This window comes from Numenius arquata, chromosome 5, assembly GCF_964106895.1.
Source record: "Numenius arquata chromosome 5, bNumArq3.hap1.1, whole genome shotgun sequence".
Classification (NCBI taxonomy): domain Eukaryota; kingdom Metazoa; phylum Chordata; class Aves; order Charadriiformes; family Scolopacidae; genus Numenius; species Numenius arquata.
Genome location: NC_133580.1, coordinates 65,048,168 through 65,068,874, shown reverse-complemented (window position 1 = coordinate 65,068,874; position 20,707 = coordinate 65,048,168). Strand labels below are relative to the sequence as shown.

Genomic DNA, 20,707 nt, shown 5'->3' with positions numbered 1-20,707 from the left:
TAGTGGTGGCAGAATAAGCGCAGTACTTGAAAAGTATTTAGAGAGTCTAGTTTTTCTTTCAGCTCTTTCTATACATATAGAAGACATTTTAACTACTTTAGGGTTGTGTTTGATTCTGTAACTCTGTTTACGTGGTATAGCTAGTATATCAGCTACCAGTATGAACACTCTGTTCCCTGTAAATCTCCACCAAAGTGCTAAACTTGTGAGATGAGCAGTGAATTTGTTCTTTTTTATGTCTGTTGGTTTTTTGCCAGGGACTGCTGTACAGTTTGATTGGTGCTCAGGGGAATGAGAGACTTGCTGTGATGAATCTTGGCTATAAACATTACCAAGGCATCGATAACTATCCACTTGATTTGGAGCTGTCGTATGCTTATTACAGTAATATTGCAATAAAGACATCGTTGGATCAACACAATATAAAAGGGGAACAGGTAAAAGAGTTAGAAGTATATCTGAATTTGTTTTCTGTGCAAATGACTTTCCATATATTAATTATGTGGCCAGAACATTTTTGGCTTGAGTTATATTAGCTCATCTAATTGATGTCCCTGCCCATGGCAGGGGTGTTGAACTAAATGATCTTTAAAGGTCCCTTCCAACCCAAACCATCCTATGATTCTAAGATTGTTACAAAATCCCCCAAATTATATGTAGGTATCATTACTCTGTTTCTTAGCAAGGGGGAAACCAAATCAAAGTTAATACTCAGGATTTGAGCCTGTCCACATTCCTGTCTTTCAGTAAAGTCTAAGTCTTAGTCTTGGGCTCTAACTCCTCACTCATATTTTTAATTATTAATATAATTGGATGTGTTTATGAAGCAATAATAATTGCTTAATTGGTATTATTATTAAACAGTTATCTTCTGTTTCAGTAGCCAAACATAATGAAGTTCGTGCAAAAGATAAATTGTTCTCTCCATATTTATCTTTTTGATAAGCAAGTGTAAAGATTGGGCTGTTAAATAGCTATCTGATGAGATAAAGTTACATTAAAATGTCTTGGCATATCCTTCCAGTGTAGAGTGGACTTACAGTTTGGTACTGTAATGCAACAGTAAATGGTTTTTACACTGGATGTAAGGATGGTTCTTAATGCACTGGCCAGCAGGGAGCGGTGAGAATTTTAAAACCCAGAACTGATCACAGGCTTCTAGGGATAAACAGGAAATGGGCAACATTTTGGTGGCAGATGTATGAATTCATTGGATAATAATTTTTTATTTCTGTTCACCTACTCTTCAGGCATTTGTTGAAACTATAAGGCTGATGGATGATGAACTGCTAAAAGCTCAAACAAAAGAAAATGGTGATGTCTTTATGTGGTTAAAACATGAAGCAACAAGAGGAAATGCAGCTGCACAGGTATAAAGTAATGCATTTCCCCTTTCTTGGTTTTATACACACATCGTGTATGTACATCTATAGGCTGTGTAGGAAAGTTGTGGAGGAGGGTAAAGCAAACAGTCATTTTCTCTTTCCACCCAGAATTGCTTCTTTTTTATGAGTTTGAACCATTTCCCTTGTTTCTATCTGATAATGTCCAGTGACCATCCAAAAAGCTGTAACGGTGATGCAAGGTCAAGGGGAAGAGTTGTCAAGACTTAGCGGCCTCCTTCTCTGTTCATTTTCCCCAGGTTTGCATTTGGCCCGGTGCAGTTACTGCTGCTGGTCTCAGATGTTGTAATACCGAGCCATTTCCATCTATCAAATCCCCCTTTAGCGCTCACCTCTGCGCTTAAATCAAATCAGGCTTTCGTGGTACTGACAGCTGTAAAAAAATAACCTTACTGGTAGATTTAATATTAGTACATTTTATTTTATTTTATTTATATTCCCGATAACCAGTTGTTTTCAAACTGTTGAGGATGTATAAGTAGTTTCTTCACATATTTAAGATCCGTTTAAGCCTGCAAAAGTCCACTCCTGCAATTCCAGTTTCAATACCAGCATTTATAACATTCGCACTGATGTTGGTTTCTTTTAGCAACGATTGGCTCAGATGCTGTTTTGGGGCCAACAAGGAGTGGCAAAAAATCCCGAAGCTGCAATAGAATGGTATGCAAAGGGTGCCACGGAAACAGAAGATCCAGTGCTAATATATGATTATGCCATTGTGTTATTTAAGGTAAGTCACATTTCGTATTTTCACTTCAAAAAAATCATTCCTATGACATGGATGTTTGTCAGTTATCTACAGCGACACGCCGTGAGACTCTACGCAAGTGCTTTTAGACTTACTTAGAAAATCAATTAATAGTTACGAAGCTAATGTTGATTTTTACCAGTTATGCACGAAAATTTTTGAAAGGGCAAATTAAAAGCACTTTGTTGGTAGCCAGATTCAGGATCAAAATACCACTTGAACTGTGGATCCTAATTTTTCCTAATGGCTTGTCACCTCAAAAATCTAACCAGCTAGTAGGCATAGGCCTTGGTGTAGAGAGGTAGGTGCAAGTTTGATCCTTTCTTAGAATGCCCTTTATTAGATCTCTGGGAATTTGGATTTTTTGAGTAGAAATTAAATAGTTTCTGCATGCAGTTGTTTCTTTCCCTGCTAGAAGCAGTAGACAGCAGAGGCTAAACTCAGGCGTAGCCCTTGGGTCTTCATCTCATTCCTTTGACAGTGAAGGGCTGTTCTTTACAAAATGCTTGGTTAAATTTGGCTTGTGTTAATTTTGAGCACCCATAGCCTGTTTGACCCGTGTCTGGAATTAATTTATATGGAAATCATCAGCGTGATATCTGTGTATTTCCTCTGGAGACTCTCTGACAACCTTTTTCAGGAAAGCTGAGAGTTCTTACTCATTGCCACATCATGAACAATCTATGCGCCTTTGAATGCTTTTCATTGTCGAAAATTAAAGATCTATGATACTGTTTACCCATAAAAATCAGTCGGATTGACTGGTGAAATAATTTTTCCTAGACTGAATCACTGAGATTTTGTAAAGCTGTGAATTAAGGATGGGCACAAAGCTGCTTTTTTGTTGTTGTAGCTGTTTAAAGCTGAATAACACCTCGTAAATAATAATGTCAATATTAAAATGCATTTTAAATGTGTATATGTGAATTTCCATCAGCCTGTATTTGTAAGCAATGATTGTTTCACGTAACCATTCCCTAGGGCCAAGGTGTGAAAAAGAATACGAAGCTTGCTTTGGAATTGATGAGGAAAGCAGCAGCCAAGGTAAAATGTAATAAATATTTTATTGTAAAAGTCCTATACCAGGTGCTAATAATAATGAACTTGTATAAAGCGCATATTACCATAATTCTGTGTAAATACTAGTTGCTTCTCCCAGTGTCTTCACCGTGAATGGTGAAAGCGTTATTTCCCCAAACTGGGAGACTAGACCACTCAAAATTTCTGTGGAAAAAAAGTAATTCTCTCTACTTATATCTTTTTGCAGCTTGATGATAGCTAAGTAGCTTAGGGAGTGAATAGTTGATCCAGAAGTATGCTTTTGCCTCATATTCCGAAGCACTTTTCTCTAGACCGTACAAGGTACGTTTTTTCATAGGGGTGCCTACCAGGCTTGAGCTTTTGACATGGTGATCTCTCTGGAGTCAGGTAGGGATGACTGCCGGCTTTGAAAATCTGTGCCAGCAGGCTTTGCTATAAAAACAGAACATCTTTAAGTCAGAAGGTGAATGAAAAAAAGTAAAGACCGAGATCTGGATTGTACTTCCACAGTCTGCAATGAGCGATGGTGCATTCCTGCAGCACAAGAGCCTAATGCAGAACGGTGGCTTCCTGGCTCACCACCCCTGAACAGTAGTGATTTATGGCTGGTTCTCTCTGCTTAGAGTCAGAACTCCTCCAGGGAATGCTGGTGACTGGAAAAAGACTGCATGCACTCTCTCTGGCCAGCTCTTCTCTACTTCAGGGAGAAGACCTGGATGTCCCAAAGCCTTCTGTTTTTTTCCGTAGCAGGGGGCAGCATTGACAAGCACCACAGAGGAGGAGACTCACTCTGTTTAATGATCTAGTACAGTCAGATTATCCAGGCCATAGAATCATAGAATGGTTTGGGTTGGAAGGCACCTTAAAGATCATCGAGTTCCAACCCCCCTGCCATGGGCAGGGACACCTCCCACCAGACCAGGTTGCTCAAAGCCCCATCCAGCCTGGCCTTGAACACCTCCAGGGATGGGGCAGCCACAGCTTCTCTGGGCAACCTGTTCCAGTGTCTCACCACCCTCACAGGAAAGAATTTCTTCCTAATATCTCATCTAAATCTCCCCTCTTTCAGTTTAAAACTGTTACCCCTTGTCCTATCTCACCACTTCCAGATCAAGAGTCCCTCCCCATCTCTCCTGTGGTCTCCTTTAGGGACTGGAAGGGGCTATAAGGTCTCTCCAAAGCCGTCTCTTCTCCAGGGTGAACAACCCTGACTCTCTCAGCCTGTCTTCATAGGAGAGGTGCTCCAGCCCTCTGAGCATCTTCTGGTCCATGATCTGGTCCTTAGTATAAAAATGTAAGAGTACCTAGACCTTGAATACCTTCCTAGCTGTAGAACCAGAGCTTAAATCACTGACAATGAAAATAGAACTTCACTGCTGACCACCATCAGAAAAGAACTGTGCCGATTCTGTCATTCCTTTGAAACAGGAGACGCTACCTGTTTGGGAAAGGCTTGAATAAACTGAGCGGGTTTCACAGTGTGATCAAAAGTCCCTTGACTCGGGATCTGAGGGGCAGATTCCAGGAGGCATCCTGGAGACAACAATTTCCTTACTCTCCTTGAACACAGATACTTTATTCTTTTTATGCTCCACTGCACATTTTCTATACAAAAATAACATTGTAATTGTTGAAAAGTTTAACTGCTTTTGCATTTTAATGGGTAAGTTCAAATACTTTTTAAGTAAAATAAATTTAAATAAAATTAAATTTAAATAAAATACTGTTTAAATCTAAAAAGAAAAGGAATCCTTTTTCAGAGTGCCTTTGTAAGTGCCAGTCATATGAAAACTGCAGCCAGTTCTTTCTGCAGAGATCACAGAAGGAGACTGTGCAGTGTAGAAGCCAACAGTAGCAAGCAAATAACTTGTATTTGTGCACTGAGATTTTTTTAGGTAGTTTTTACCTTATCTTGCTGTTCTGGCACGGTTGCTATTAAACATACATTATAAAATAGGAGTAAATAGCATGTTCACGTTTATTGGTACAGGGTAATTTGAACTGCTGGCGTACTTACAGCCACCATATGATCCACCAGTTTATGCAAGGAGACAGTGACTCATTGCAACCAAAATAAAAACTGTCCCAGGCAGGTTTCCTCCTCTTGGTCCAAAATTATTGATGCAAAGATGCAACTTAGTGCTATCACGTAGCACTATCTTGAGCAGATCTGTATGATGTTGGTCAAATACGTTTTTAGAGCTACATCACAAAGTTCTGCGTTCATTGCTTCCTATTTATTCTTAGGGAAATGTTGTAGTTTAAAAGAAGTGGGGTTTTGTATTGCTAATCCAGTCAGCCAGGTTCTGGGCATTCACGAGAATAGGTGCCCCTTCTTGGCTTTGCGGAGGAAGCAGGTGAAAAACAGTCATAGTTTGCTTCTGTCAACAAGTACAAATCTGAATGCAGACACAGCTGAGACTCTATGGAATAAGACAACACTGGAATCTTATTCCTTGCTCTTAATTTGAGACCACAAGGAAGAATTAAAGCGAGAAAACCTTTATATCCCTTAGTCCCGGATGAGTGGCATTTTGGCTGCATCCTTGTGCCAGGCATCTAGAATCTGAGCAAGGTCGTGAGAGCACCAGAAGTCAAGGAGCAGATTGGAATTGCGACGTGACCCAAAGCTGAATCAAATTTGTGACCTGAGACTGCTGTTCTCTTTCCCCAAGGGCTTGCCCCAGGCGGTGAATGGATTGGGATGGTATTACCACAATTTTAGAAGAGACTACAGAAAAGCAGCCAAACACTGGTTAATTGCTGAAGAATTGGGAAATCCAGATGCATCGTACAACCTCGGTGTCCTTTATTTAGATGGGATTTACCCTGGAGTGCCTGGTAGAAATCAAGTGAGTAAATATTTAATAGTCCTATTTCTTACATCAGGCTCCAGTTTAGAAGTTTTTCCTTCATTCTTGAGAGTGCTGTGTTCTCTCTGTGTTGGATTTTGATGCCTGTTATCACAAAGAAGGGTGTTACTGGGGGATTCAATCAGATTGCTTAGGGAGAGAGTGATGTTACTCAAATATCTCAGTCATACTTACGTGTGTGTGTTTGTGTTCCTTTGATTTAGAAACAAAGGAGATGCAGGTTTAGCTCCAGGGGCTGCCTCTGGTTTGCTCCTTCCAGTCACGCCAGCCAGGATAGTGTGTGCTCTCACATCGTGTGATCCTTGCACTTCCTCCCAGTTTTAGATTGGAAAGTATATAGGGAAAGGATGCTTTCCACAGTAGATGAAGGCGGTGGAACCTTGTCCCTCAACTGGTGAATGCACAGAGCTTCTGTGAACCTCAGACCTGTAGTGAAAGACCTTCAAGCCAGACTTGCAGGTGTAACTATTTAATACAGCCCTGTTAGACTGCAGTGTTTCGGTTTGTCTTTCTATGACGCCACCCATTTATTAACTTTTCTCATTGACATGTGCAAAATTAATTTTCCCCTAATAGGAGGGATCTACTCTGGTTACATTTCTTTTAATTAACTGGGTTGTTTATGACCAACAGCACAAACATAGTGAGGTAGGCTGTAATAAATACATGCAGACCTTGTGCTTGGGGCTAAGAGATGTTTCCAGCGTGAGTTCTAAGATCCGGATACGCTCCAGACCGTCAGCATTTCTGCTCGCCAACATGTGCATTTGGAAAACACATTTTCCTTCCCCAGGGACCAAAACACACATTTCAGAGTGGATGGATTATAAGAGTATACCTCAAAGTGCCCAGGTTTCTTTATTCACCAAAGCCAATGGGCAAGGAGAAGTCCTTTGTTAAGGCTGTACTGGGTACTCAGAAGTCCATGATCACTCACAGAAATATATCAATGGCTAAAAATGTCCTGAAGTAAATAATTTCAGGCTGTATGCTGCTTTGGTTCACATTATGGATTACTGTTTCTGAGGGTAAAACATGGAGAGTCGCACAGCCCTCCTGCTTCTGCGGCTCTGGCCCTGCCTACTCAGCCTGTTTTATCTTCTATAAACCAGTTTCAGAGGCTTGAGTGCTGGGGTTGTGCTCTGCTGGACGTACTGAGCAGTGTCCCTGAGAGACGTCCCCTTCTGGGTGTCATGTTCAGGATTCATCTCCCTCCTAGTGAATAACCAACTTTATTTCTGTCAGTGCACATAGGACTTGTGCTATCAGGCGCTAGTGACACATTTAGACACTTTTCTATGTGACATTCCATATATTACCAGACCTTTCTCCCACCCAAACTATTAAAAAGTTAGAAGAAAGGAATTTATTCCACCTAAATACAGTAAAAGTAGTTAAACTGGCTTGCCCTCATCAGCCGATTGCCTCTTTTAATTCCTTTAATGAAATGAGTCCTGGGAAACATTAATAATGCAGAGTTGTTAATTGTGTCTTGTTTCTTCACAGACAGTTGCTGCACGCTATTTCTATAAAGCTGCCCAAGGAGGACACATAGAGGGGACTTTACGATGCTCTCTGTACTACATCACAGGAAATATGGAAGACTTCCCTAGAGATCCAGAAAAAGCTGTAATGTAAGGAATGAAACCATTTGTTAAAGGAGAATATATTTCTGGTGGGATTATTTTGATTGTTGGTGATTTTTAAGTCCATAATCTAAGTATCTTGTACTTCATGGTGCTTACCTCCTCAACAAAGGGTTCTTCTCCAGTAAAGTTTGATCCGCATGAATATGTGTATTATTTAAATGACCGGTAGATTTTGAGAGATGCTGAGTACTTTTTGTACTTTTCCTTCTGGAACAACTCAGATTTTATCGGACAACTCTATGAGAGGTCGTATTTAACAAAGCCGTGCTTGTTTGATTTTCCAAGAAATATCAGGGTTCCTGATGTGGTAGAACTAGTATTTTACATCAAGAAAAAAAGCAGATAATTAGTTATAGCACTTCTTAACTTATGTTTGTTTTCTTAAAACATTCAGTCAATAGTTACAAGACTGTTGCAGCAGTTACTGTGAGATCCCATAGTTTGTCTGCTGGAAGAAGTCAGAAGGTGATCCCATATGCCTTTGTGTCCTTTGAGCTGGTGTGAGTTGGGATAAGGTTAGTGGAGCTCAGCTGTTCATTTATTATTCTTTGTTCTTGTCTACAGCTGGGCAAAACACATTGCAGAGAAGAACGGCTACTTGGGTCACGTCATCAGAAAAGCTCTCAACGCTTATCTGGAACTTTCATGGTATGTTTGGTTTTGTTCTCTTCAAGTTCATTTTCTACTTTTCACTTACTTTATAGCATGATAAAATAATTAACGTTGGGGCATCACTTCAGAAAACCACAAATAGCGGCACCAGCGAAATCGGTAGCAAAGCACCCATTGACATAAAGTTGACCCAAAGCATAATTCAACAGTTCTGACAGAATCGAGTGAAAAAGAGGGAGTTTGTAGAATTGTTGGGAATTTGTTGTAGGGAATTTGTATTGTTGAAATAGTGTTGTATCTGCTGCCTGTGATTTTCATCCTGTAGTACTGTACCATGTAATGTGCGCTGGATTAGCCAGAGGAGCGTCTTCCACTTTTAATATTAGAATTAGAATTGCTTAGGTTGGAAGGGACCTTTCAGATCGCCGAGTCCAGCCGTCAACCTAACTCTGACAAAAACCATCACTAAACCATATATTATGTCTGTTCTAAAACCATACTTTGTTTTCTCTCTTCTCTATAATTCCATGTCATGAAAACTCCAGCTGCTGGATCAGATTTGTTCTTTTTTTGTATATGGTTAATATTATCTTTTCTGTAAAGTATAACAGGAGGCAACAATATCCAATCAGCCATCCAAGAGGTTTCAAAATAGCCTCTAGGTTAATGCTCCGTTTTTGCAGCGGCCTGTCAGCATGAGCATCAGATGCTGTAGGTGCAGGCATCAGACTGTCGTATGTGATTAAGACAATGGCTCGTTTAGGCCTGCAGCCTCCCCCTTGCTAGTTCTTAATTAGTTCTTCAGGCTTAGGAGATCTACAAGATGTCGATGGACTGCTCTGGAGTAACCCATTTCTAGAAGAAGCTTCTTTTTATTCAGTCCATCACAGACGTTTGTCCTGAGATTTGACTTGACTTTTCAACACTGGAAAACTCTGAGTTAATATTTTTGTAGCGTGTTCTTGTTCTGATGTACAAGCCTGTGACTCCACCCAGCTGCGTACAGTCACGTGAAAGTCCTGTGCAAGTGACAGGTAGAGCATTAAAATCCCAGAAGGTCTGGTCTCAGCCGGTAGGAGGAGAAACCTGCTGGAGTCCCACTTGAGATGGGACTGGGAGTGTATGGGTAGTTACTGGTCCTAGTCATCTCTGGTTTTAGGAGTACGTTCATGTTGAAATCTTTTGCTTCTGAATATTTTTTCATGTATTGGTGTTAGCAGCCATGTGTTCTACACACCTGTTAGTCGTGGTAGTTTGATCTTCAGAGACTGATTTAGAGGCCTCAAATGTACTTTCTTTTCTGAATTACCCTTTGAGACTAAAGGATCAGAAGAACTAACTTCCCAGCTTCGGTATCCTGAATTCCATCTGTGCTGCCAGGTATCCGTTGTCCCAGATGTTTTTATAGGGAAAGTACAAGGCAGAATTTGTAATCGTGCAGAAGCAGTTGGGAAACAGGAGGTGACAACTGCTAACTCTGTAAGGGCAACTGCTTTCACAATTTGATTTAAAGTTCCTTGAAGTCAAATGCATATTTACCTGTATTTGCTTCCGGTTAAACAAACCGTCGAAACCTTAAACTTGCCGTGGTTTTAGCTTTGTGTTGTGGAGGAAGAGCGATGGAAGCGTGACCCTTTATTACGAAGCTTTAGTAGGAAAAAAGTACACCAAGTGGTTTTTTTAATGTAGTAATTTTAATTCACCTCTGGAATCATGACCAATGCTGTACCACTGGACCGTGATACTGAATTGCTATCCTGCAAATGCAAAATTAGCTTTTATTACTTGCTTTACAGTCAGTGGGGTGCGTAGAGTCCATAGAGGGACTGAGACTGTTACTTTATTTCCACGTTCAAATATAACGAGAGAAGATTCCTGTTCCAAAGAGCCCATGGTCTAAAAAGACAAGACAAGTCGTAGAAATAAAAGGGTAAAACATACCAAAGAAGTACTCAGATGAATGTTTGACAGATACATACACTGCTAAGTTAATTATGGATTTTTTTTTTTTTAAGTGGAGGAGGTAAGAGTCTTTTAAGAATGTTTTATCTGAAGCATTTAAGTAGATAATTGGGCTTAATATCAATTCGAGTTTCTGGGCTGCGTAGGGAAGAGTGTGGCCAGTAGGTCGAGGGAAGTCATTCTCCCCCTCTACTCAGCACTGGTGAGGCCAAAACTGGAATACTGTGTCCAGTTCTGGGCTCCCCAATTCAAGAGGGATAGGGAACTACTGGAAAGAGTCCAGCAAAGGGCAACGAGGATGATTCAAGGATTGGAGCATCTCCCTTATGAAGAAAGGCTGAGAGAGCTGGGACTCTTTAGCCTGGAGAAGAGAAGGCTGAGGGGAGACCTTATCAATGCTTACAAGTATCTAAAGGGTGGGTTGAGGGAGCCAGACTCTTTTCTGTGGTTCCCAGTGAGAGGACGAGGGGCAACGGGCACAAGCTGGAACATAGGAGGTTCCACTCAAATATGAGAAAAAACTTCTTCACGGTGAGGGTGACAGAGCCCTGGAACAGGCTGCCCAGGGAGGGTGTGGAGTCCCCTTCTCTGGAGATTTTCAAGACCCGCCTGGATGCCGTCCTGAGTAACATGCTCTGACATGCTCTGGGCAATCCTGCTTCGGCAGGGGAGCTGGACTAGATGATCTCTATGGTCCCTTCCAACTCTAAAAATTCAGTGAAAAAAATTCAGTGAAATTCAGTGAGTTTATCGTCAGTCTTGCACTCAGACTGCACACCAGAGCCAATCTGGCTTCAGCGCAAGAGAGAAGACACAGCAAATTCTTGCCATCCAGCGTGGCTTGTTGCACCAGGCACTGCCAGGAGATGTAGCTGTTGCGTGTGTTTGCCAGCCTCTTGCTTTTAAACCTTCTACCAAAAATTTGCCCTTAGGTAATTTTATCATTGTATTTAGTGTGGGTTTGTGGTTTTTTTTTTTTTTTTAAACTTTAACAAAAGTGCATGTTATTTTTGCTATGTTTTTCACTAATTTATTTTGTCTAACGCTAGGCATGAAGCTCTGCTGCACTACGTTTTAGCAGCTGAAACTGGGATTGAAGTGTCACAGTCAAATTTAGCACACATCTGCGAAGAAAGACCAGTAAGTAAATGTATTCACAACTCGGTATCCTAAAAGGAATATTTGTTAATAATAATGTGATCTGAATCTCTTAACTGGGATACGAATGGATCCATTCTTTTGTTTCCAGGACCTAGCAAGGAAATACCTAGCAACGGATTGTGTTTGGAGATACTACAATTTCTCTGTTTCTCAAGTCAATGCACCATCATTTGGTATGTATAGGAAATTCTTTCTGGATTTTAATTAAACCTTTCTATGCTTCTTTTTTTTTTTTTTAATTTCAAAAACTATGTTTGTTACAACTTCCATGCGAATGAGCAAGTTAAGGGAAGAGTAATCCCCACTTATCATACATTTCCTTTTCAGTGTTTTGATACAAATATCAGAGGGAAAAAAAATGTATTTTAAGTGTTGTGTTTCAGCACAGCGTTTCTGACAATTTCCATTTTGTGGCATAAAATGGATACAATTTGAATAAAATAAAATAAAATAGCTAAGCCCTCAGAAGGGGTTAGATATTTAGGAGCCTGAGCAATTGACTCAAGGTCTAAGAAAAAAAAAAAAAGTAGTAGTAGACTTCAGGTATTCATGCTGTTCAGTTTATCATAGGGAAAATCCAAAAGCAAATATACTTCCATATCATAATTGAGTCATGAGAAACTAATGAAGGCTAAAGGATTCCTTATCTGATTTATTATGAGTTTTTTCTGTTAGGGTACAGAGTTTATCAACACTGCCACAGCTTGCCTTAGGGAAATAAAGGATTCTCTGTTTAAAAAAAAAAAGAAAAAGGTTTATTTCTCCAGCATTAAATTTTACGACATCTGTGACTTTAGCAATTAAGTCATTTTGATGCCTTTAAAAGAATTACTCAGTATTTGAAAACGTTGATCTGATTGTTTCACTAAAAGGTTTAAGTGCTTTATGGAAAAATGGAGTGTAAAAATAATTCAAGCTGTTCATTTAAATACACAGCAGGGCGGAAACTGAAGCTCATTGATGCAGCCTGAAGCCACAGGAGCTGAGAATCCCTGTTAGCTTTCGTGAGGAGGTTGTAGACGTCTTAGCAAGGTGCAGTTTGGTTGACCCTTTGGCAGATCCACTGGTGCAGTCTTACATTAGAGAAGCTTCTGAAGGTCAGACTCATGGGGTGAGATTGTAATTCCATTCGAGTAAAGGAGAGAAGACTCGCTGGGCTCAACAGGGGAAGGATTTTATTACTTTATTGCTTCCTCACATGAGTAACATAAGGGGAGTCTTTCTGCTTTTCAGAGAATCACAGAATGATATGCAGTTGGAAGGGACCTCTGGAGATCATCTAGTCCAACCCCCCTGCTACAGCAAGTCCACCCAGAGCAGGTTGCACAGGAACGTGTCCAGGCGGGGTCTGAATGTCTCCAGAGACAGAGATTCCACCACCTCTCTGGGCAGCCTGTTCCAGGGCTCTGCCACCCTCCGAGGAAAGAAGTTCCTCCTCATGTTTAGATAGAACTTCCTATGTTCAAGTTTGTGCCCGTTCCCTCTTGTCCTGTCACTGGGCACCACTGAAAAAAGACCGGCCCCCTCCTCTTGACTATTTTTATATTTATAGGTGTTGATCAGATCCCCCCCTCAGTCTTCTGCAGACAAAAAAGACAAGTCTTCTCCAGACAAGTCCCTCAGCCTTTCCTCGTAAGAGAGGTGTTCCAGTCCCCTCACCATCTCTGTAGACCTTTGCTGTACCCTCTCCAGCAGTTCCCTGTCCTTGAACTGGGGAGCCCAGAACTGGACACAGGACTCCAGATGGGGCCTCACCAGTGCAGAGTAGAGGGGGAGGATGACCTCCCTCAACCTGCTGGCCACACTCCTCTTGATGCACCCCAGGATGCCATTGGCCTTCTTGGCCACAAGGGCACATTGCTGGCTCATGGTCATCCTGTTGTCCACCAGGACTCCCAGGTCTTTGCTGTTGGGTCAGTGACCCACTCGCTTCCTTGAAGAGCTTTGCTATTGTCCACTGTAAAAACAAGTGGAATTTATAAGTAGCTGCTGTAGATGGACAAGGTGAGGCGTAGAAGAGTTTCAAACCATTTGGGGAAGGCTTAGGTCAGATAAGTGTAGACATGGGATTTTTTTTAAACTCTAGCACAGATTTGCTGGGCATTGCTTCCTTCTAGACCAAGAAAATTCTATACCTACCATTGTCGTGGGTTGGGTTGGATTTGAAACAGCAAAGTTCTGTAACTTTTGGGATGGGTTCAGCCACCGCAGTGACAGGCACAGAACAAACGCTGAGACAGCATGTTTTTAAGTCTCATGAAGTTAGTAGGGCCAACCTGAATAGTAAGGCTACAGGTTGCCCAAAGACAGTGGCAAGCAAAGAGAAAATGCAGTATAAAGTCTCAAAGTCTAGATTTTGTAGAAGTAGCAATATCATTCACTAAATTAATTAAAGAGAAACCATGAGAAATGTCCTCTGGTATATATATTTTCAGTGGGGCAGACTGATGTAAAATTGCCACGGAGACAACCAGAGAACGAGAGTCCCTTTTTGTATTTTTAATACTGTGCTTTAAATAAAATTACTGTTAATAATTTAAATTAATTTAAATTAAATTTAATTAATTAATTAAATAAAATAATAATTTAAATAAAATTACTGTTAACTTCTCTGTCACATTAATAGTTCTATTTCTACAAATACTCTGAATTATCTGCTACTGGTTTCTTCCACAGCTTATTTGAAGATGGGTGATTTCTACTACTATGGTTACCGGAACCAGTCTAAAGACCTGGAGCTGTCGATGCGGATGTACGCACAAGCTGCCTTAGAGGGAGACTCACAGGTGGGGCTGCGGTTGTAACGTGTTTGTAAAACATCAGATTTTAGTACAATCTGAGGATTTATCTGAGACTAGTAATTCTGCGCTGAAGGAACCCGCTAGAATAAGTTGTAATTATTTCAAAATACCTTGTGGGTCAGTAGTTGCTGTTCCGTGATAAAAGAAGGTAAATGTAGCGTAGATAGTCCTAGAAGCTGAAGGTGAATGGCCTAATTCAGTGCTACCTTACCCTGGCACAGTTGATCCTGTTGTGACCTTGGTATTTTTGCTTCTGCAAGGGGAAGAATTAATAGACTGCTGAGTTGTATTCCAGTCCTATTCGGCTATTTTAGGATATAAACAAAAAGACTGGCCCGTTTCCCTTGATCTATTGGGTGAATCCTAGGGTGGATTTTGTTCACTCCACCAACAAAAGCTTCATCTTAAAGTGCTTTATAATTAAAAGATACACCCAGATCGCTGTACCAAAGACATGCACTTTTTCAACACTGAATTTACTGCCCTCAGACCCTCCTGAAGTGTCCTGGGTGCAATATTGCATTTTCCCTGTCCCTCTGACGTTTCCAGACAGTATCTCGTAAGTGAATTTTTTAGAGGCAGCATAGTTGTGTTGTGCTTTGAGGATAGTGGGACAAAACATGACTGCTAATCTAGCAAAGGAAAGAAGAGACGCATGAACAGCCTCTTTAAAGGATGAAAGCCAAACCGATGGGGAATTCTGTAATATTATAGAAGACAGGTATAATTATTTAGATACTTGATGCTTAGCTTAAATACAGACATGAAAATTTAATGGTTAAAAAGCATGTATGCTTTTTTATTATTAGGGTTTCTTTAATTTGGCCCTAGTCATGGAAGAGGGCAACTCCATACCTTCCTACATTCTGGATCACTTGGGAATTGACCAGGCATTGCATTCTAGTAATACCTCACTTCTTCAGGAACTTTACTACAGGTGAGTCTTTTTTCCCCTTAATCAGCATCTTCTGTTTTTCCATGTGAGTAACATTTACTCTTGGAGAACAGCAACTCCTGTAATTATTAACTTTGTTCACTTGTGTGATTTAAGGCAGGTTAAGGTCAACATGCTCCAAATGATTAAATGACCTAAATATATTTTAGTTTGTGCCTCTTAAAGACACCTGATTATATGTGGGTACCTGAAATAGCAGGGAATGGGTTTAATGATCCAGGAGGGCTTTTCCAATTCAATATGCTTAAGTTCCTAAGTTAGGCGCTGACAATTTGCATGCAGTCCAAAACAGTCTTTTAATGATAAATATAGCGTAATTTAATACAGAACTTAAAACTATGTAACTGGAATAATAGCGATCCTTCCTATTTATTCCACAAAGATGTTCCAGCCTGGCACAGACGTAGTGGCACAGAATATTAGATACACGAGAAGGTTCCATGTCTGCTGCCTGTGCCAGTGCTGCTCACAAACAAACCACCTCGAGAGCTCTAGTTCTGGCACAGAACTTTGGTTTCCTTTGCCTGGGTAGAGCAACATGTCTTGGACAGCACAGCGGGAATGGGAAGCGTACACAATTTTTGGTGGCTTTGTGGAACTGCCTTGCAGATATTTAAAGAAGGAAGAGCAAACGCTTAATCCATGAGGCTGTGAATCAAGAATGAGTGGGGTTTTCTTCTGGTTTGCTCCTGAGTGTGTGTGACCCAACAAAAGCGGGGACAATGTCAACATTAAAACCTCATTTGTCAGTTCACCAGCTATCCCTTGGAACTGTTCTTCACAGTTTCCCAAGTTAGCCTCGACTTGTACCCTAAATTACCTCCACTCTACGTGAAATTACCAGTCAGATAAGCAGGGCTTCTTGGACTAGCTGGTTTGTCTGGGACTGTAAGCTCAATTGTAAGCTTAATGAAGTTAATCTCATATTTCTATGAATTTTTACTTCACCATCTGTGCGACAGTGATGATATCTGCTTATTTCTGTGGGTTACTGAGGTTTGCTGCAAACCCGCTTTAGAATACCAGATGGCGAATGCCACAAAATTGTAGATGAGGACTAATTAGTTGATTTAATCTTCTTGTTGTAGGTGCTGGAATAATAGTAACCAAGAATCAATTAGTCCATGCTCACTAGCGTTGCTTTATTTTCACGTGAGAGTTTTCTGGAACAATATTTTACAGTCTACTCTGGTACGTATTGCTCCTTTGGTACACGCACAGTTCATTTGGAGCATGACCTTGGCTTTACACTGCTCTGATCATGTTTTTTTAAACTTACTGTCACAGATCTACTTCATGGGAACCTTTCTTTTATCTATTCTGGTTGCATTTGCGGTACAGTATTTTCAGTCTTTACCTGGTAAGTATTTGTTGTAGTAGAACCAAAGAAAGATGAGTGAATTTTTTATTTCGGTAAAAACGTCAAAAATAAAAGCAGGAATGCTAGATTGGGTAGAGGTACCTCTGAACAGCAACTTCTTTGACACACAAGTTATTTTTTGATCACTGAGAAGGGGTGGATGAAGCAAGGCAGGTTTAAACCTGTTGGTTTCTGGCGAATTTCCCTTAATGAAGGAGATTTTTGATAAAAGGTAGGAGAAAAAGGGAGGTTCAGAGAGCCTCTTCATACCAGTAACAGAATCAGTAAATGCATTCAATCCTCCTATCGTAAACTAGAAAGGTTTGCTGTATGTTCTCTGTTCTGATGGGACAGAGAATATTGAGGGACAGAAAACCAAATGCCAGACTTCAGTTTCTTAAAGCTCCCATTATTTTCTTACCATATTGAAAGAGGTATCAGAGACAAAACTAGATTTTGGCTAGTTCACCTATATTGTGCAGGAAAAGGGGAAAAAAACCCTACCATCACATGCAAAAATAATCATCTTTTAAAAAGCATTGCCAGCTTTAACTGAGTGTTTCTCTTCAAATCCCAAGGCAGGATCTTGATTGGGAAGTGGTGAAATGAATATTATCTGTTATGAAAAGAATTTTTTCCACTAAATACATTTTCTTATATTGTGGTTTAACCAGAGTAGGCAGCTTAAGCCTATGTCAGAAAATACTGGGTTTGGACATATTTCTGTAATACAATACGGCAAAAATTACTTTCCACATTGATAGAAAGGGAATGGTATTTAAAAAAAAAAAAAAAGCACCATTAAGTAATAAGATTATTTGAATTTTATAATTCCTAGGTAGCATTTAAGACACGGAGCTGTGACTAACATGCTGACTATGGAAATAATTCTGAAACTCTGCTTTCTTTTCTTACTAGCTATAATTTCTGTAACTTGGGAATCACACTACATATGTACAAAGTATAGAGTTACAGATATTCTTCTTTCAATATTTCCTAACCTTTGAGTATTATCTTTATATGTGATTTTATATCCACGTAATATTTAAATATTGATTCATAGACTTCCTAGATGCAGTGGGGTCTTTTTTAATAATTTCTTTTGATGTTTTTTTTTCTGAAGCCCATAATTCTCCTGGAACGAGATCAGAACCATCATCAGATGAACCTTCTTCCTCAGAGAACAGCACTGAGGATGCCACCAGACTCGTACAGCAAAATGAATCTACTTTTTCAAACGATTTAGCACAGCAGGAGCCAAACCCTCAGAATCCTCTTGTTACAAGCTGAAGTGTAGTTTTCTCCAGGTTGGCATCCCATTGGGAAGGTGGAATATGAAGAACTACAAATTTAAGAACTGGCAACCAACCCCATTATTGTCATTAATAATGCAGTCCAACAGCCAAAATTTTAGGGAAATTCACCAATCTGATTTCTCCAGTATAAAGGAAAAACATCCCTATAATTTGTTTAACACTCTAAACAGTTAAGGGAGGTGATCTTACTGTACACAACACATGATCATACTGTATTTCATTGAAGGACTAGACCGAAACCTGCAAAGTCTTTGCCTAATTGAAGAATGAGCAAACCTCCCATCGGTTTAGATGAGGAATTAATTTTACTCATCTTATTAAATTGCCTTTATTGCATTTGAGCTTATCTTACTGGTGAAGTTACCAGAGTTTTCCAAGCTGGAAGCATGGAAATTACATAAAAGTGAAACCTAGCCACCAGCACTTTCCAAATTCCATGGCACATCAGGCAGGACGTTGGTACATGCAGTGATAGCAGTTAACTTTTTTGGCATTTTATATTCCATCCTAACTCTTTTATGCCAAAAAAGAGTGGTTGTTTTTTTTAAAAGAAAAACACCAGGAGGTTTTGCAATATGATCATAATGTAGTAGTTCTGCTGATTAACCCTTGGTCAAAGTTCCACGAGTGTCAGCAGTTCCCTGGTGGGCACAACAAAATGCCTCCCTGCTCTGCCAAGATCAGAGAAAGTGGCTTCCTCAATGAATAAATAAAAGAATATTTAAGTGCAAACGGGTGACACGAATGAACAATTCATTGTTTGATTCTTCCATAGATAACATTGGCTAGGATTTATTGTTATATGTTAGATGGGATATATGGATAACAGGTATGGAGTGCAAATGCCTTCTGTCCGATTTAAATTTGTCCGGTAAGTGGCTGTAGGAAAGGTCTGACCTTTAAAGCAGGTGTGCACGCACCTCTGCGAAACGAGGCAGATCACAGATGATAAATTGCATCAATCTATGCATTATTGAGGGTTAAATCCACTCTCCTTGCACTACATTATTTACTCTTGTAAATAAAAATATTTTTCTAATTCAGCCTGTATGTGAAGGATTTTTTTTTTTTTTTTTTTTTTTTTTTTTTTAAAGCACCTGCCAGGTGAAATCATATCTCAGAACATTATGAAGGTATCTGTTCTCAGCTCCAAATGGGACAATCAACCCTTGGCTTCCTTTGTGGAATACAGCATCACCTCCAAGAGTTTGTTTCGTTTTTCAATCAAGGGAGAAAGGGAAAGGGAGAAGAAAGGAATGAAGCAAAAGGAAAAAAGCTTCCAGCTTTCGAGAGAGATTACATATATATTAAACCGTATTATACACACACCATCAGGGTGCGTTTCGCTTGCAGAAAACTGAGCGTTCAGAAGCGATCAGAGAAGAGTTGCTGCTTTGAAGCAGCAGTTCCATTGAGTAAGCAACAGGAAAAAAAAAAAAACCTACCCAGATGCTGAAGCTCTCCCCCCTCCTCACCCTCCACCCATGTAATCAGAACGTGCCACATTACGGAGTTTTTCGTAACAGGGCAAAGACTCCTTTTTGTTCATAGTACAGTCGTAGGTACGTATTTTGTTCTTTTCATGTACAGCGAAGTATTACGAATTATTACACTTTTCCACACTAAGCCATTGGTGACTTGCAGAGATTCTCTGCTGTGCTTTTGGTGTCCGTTGCCAACGGAGCACCAGCGTTTCAGAGTCGGTTCCGAGTTGCAAAGACTTCTGCAGCTAAATTCCGTTATGTTAAGTTCCTTAACACAGATGGACGGATATTTCAAGAATTCTCTCCACTTTTATCACCTAATGAAAGGAAACGGTGGGCATTTACACTAAAACCGGGGCATGTTTAGGTGGTAAACCCAGAAGTATTGCAGAAAGACGAGTGTAACCTTTGAAGACAAGTAGAGAATCATCACAACAGGTACCAAATACAGTTAGATGGTCACAAAAAACTGCTTGGACGTGCATATGAAATCTTGCTTATAGTAAGCTACACATGGGAGCTGTATTTTACTACATACATAGGTCATATATTGCAAAAGTGAAGCCCCTGGTGAAATATTCATCCCATGGGAGGTTTTCAGGGGTGGCACGTTTGTAACCCACGTGTTGGGGTCTTGGGGCTCTTTGAGCAGCGGTGATTTAGGTTGTGCCCATGGCTCGGAATTAAGCGTTAGCAGTCAGGCTGTCGACTGCCTTTTCCTCTCCAAAGGAAGCCCACGTTCTCAACTTTGGTAATTAACTCCTTTTGAGGGGGTTTGCCGGGAACACGATTCCACATCTGTATTTCAGCAGACAATTGCCGAAGTTGCAATGTATTTCTTGACGCCAGCAGTTAATAGTTGGCTCTTTGTTTATTGTTAGCCATTACATCAGAAGTTCTAGCAGAGTATACTTAAGGTATGTTAAGATAAGCAACTCTTCACAATAAACTGGCAATACTTAAGGCTGAAATAATAATAGTTACATTATTATTATTCATTTCTTTCAAGATCTAGGGTGCTATTATTCGACAAGCTGGAGAATCAAACAATTACGGGAGAGAAAGGATGGTTAGTTAAGCAAAGCAGCTACATTGTTCTAGTACATCCACAAGAATGTTAAAGAGAGAAAGGAAAAAGAAAAAAGAAGAGTTGCTGTACCAAAAATTATTTTTCCTAAATTCAAAGAAGACCACCAAAGTTTATAGTTTCTGGAGCCCATGCCGAGTGGTCAGGAAATGATAAGTCACAAGACGAAAACACTGCACAAAACCCACATGGAAACAAACAAAAACCCCAACCACTTGCTGCAGATTAGATATTCTGAAGCACTGACGTTCTTGT

The 20,707-nt window shown here is 40.2% G+C and overlaps 1 protein-coding gene across 1 annotated transcript in view; it reads left to right on the top strand.

Annotated features, from left to right (window-relative positions):
* The window catches only part of SEL1L3 (SEL1L family member 3), a 33,535-nt gene extending 14,612 nt beyond the window's left edge, over positions 1–18,923 (top strand). The window contains exons 10-23 of the mRNA XM_074147763.1: positions 258–437; positions 1,251–1,370; positions 1,993–2,133; positions 3,133–3,195; positions 5,868–6,044; positions 7,572–7,699; positions 8,279–8,362; positions 11,338–11,428; positions 11,538–11,622; positions 14,126–14,235; positions 15,060–15,187; positions 16,294–16,396; positions 16,493–16,565; positions 17,689–18,923. Coding sequence (XP_074003864.1) covers positions 258–437; positions 1,251–1,370; positions 1,993–2,133; positions 3,133–3,195; positions 5,868–6,044; positions 7,572–7,699; positions 8,279–8,362; positions 11,338–11,428; positions 11,538–11,622; positions 14,126–14,235; positions 15,060–15,187; positions 16,294–16,396; positions 16,493–16,565; positions 17,689–17,855 — 1,650 coding nt within the window. The 3' untranslated portion in view covers positions 17,856–18,923. The remainder of the gene's footprint in view (positions 1–257; positions 438–1,250; positions 1,371–1,992; positions 2,134–3,132; positions 3,196–5,867; positions 6,045–7,571; positions 7,700–8,278; positions 8,363–11,337; positions 11,429–11,537; positions 11,623–14,125; positions 14,236–15,059; positions 15,188–16,293; positions 16,397–16,492; positions 16,566–17,688) is intronic.
* The last annotated feature ends 1,784 nt before the right edge of the window (positions 18,924–20,707 follow it).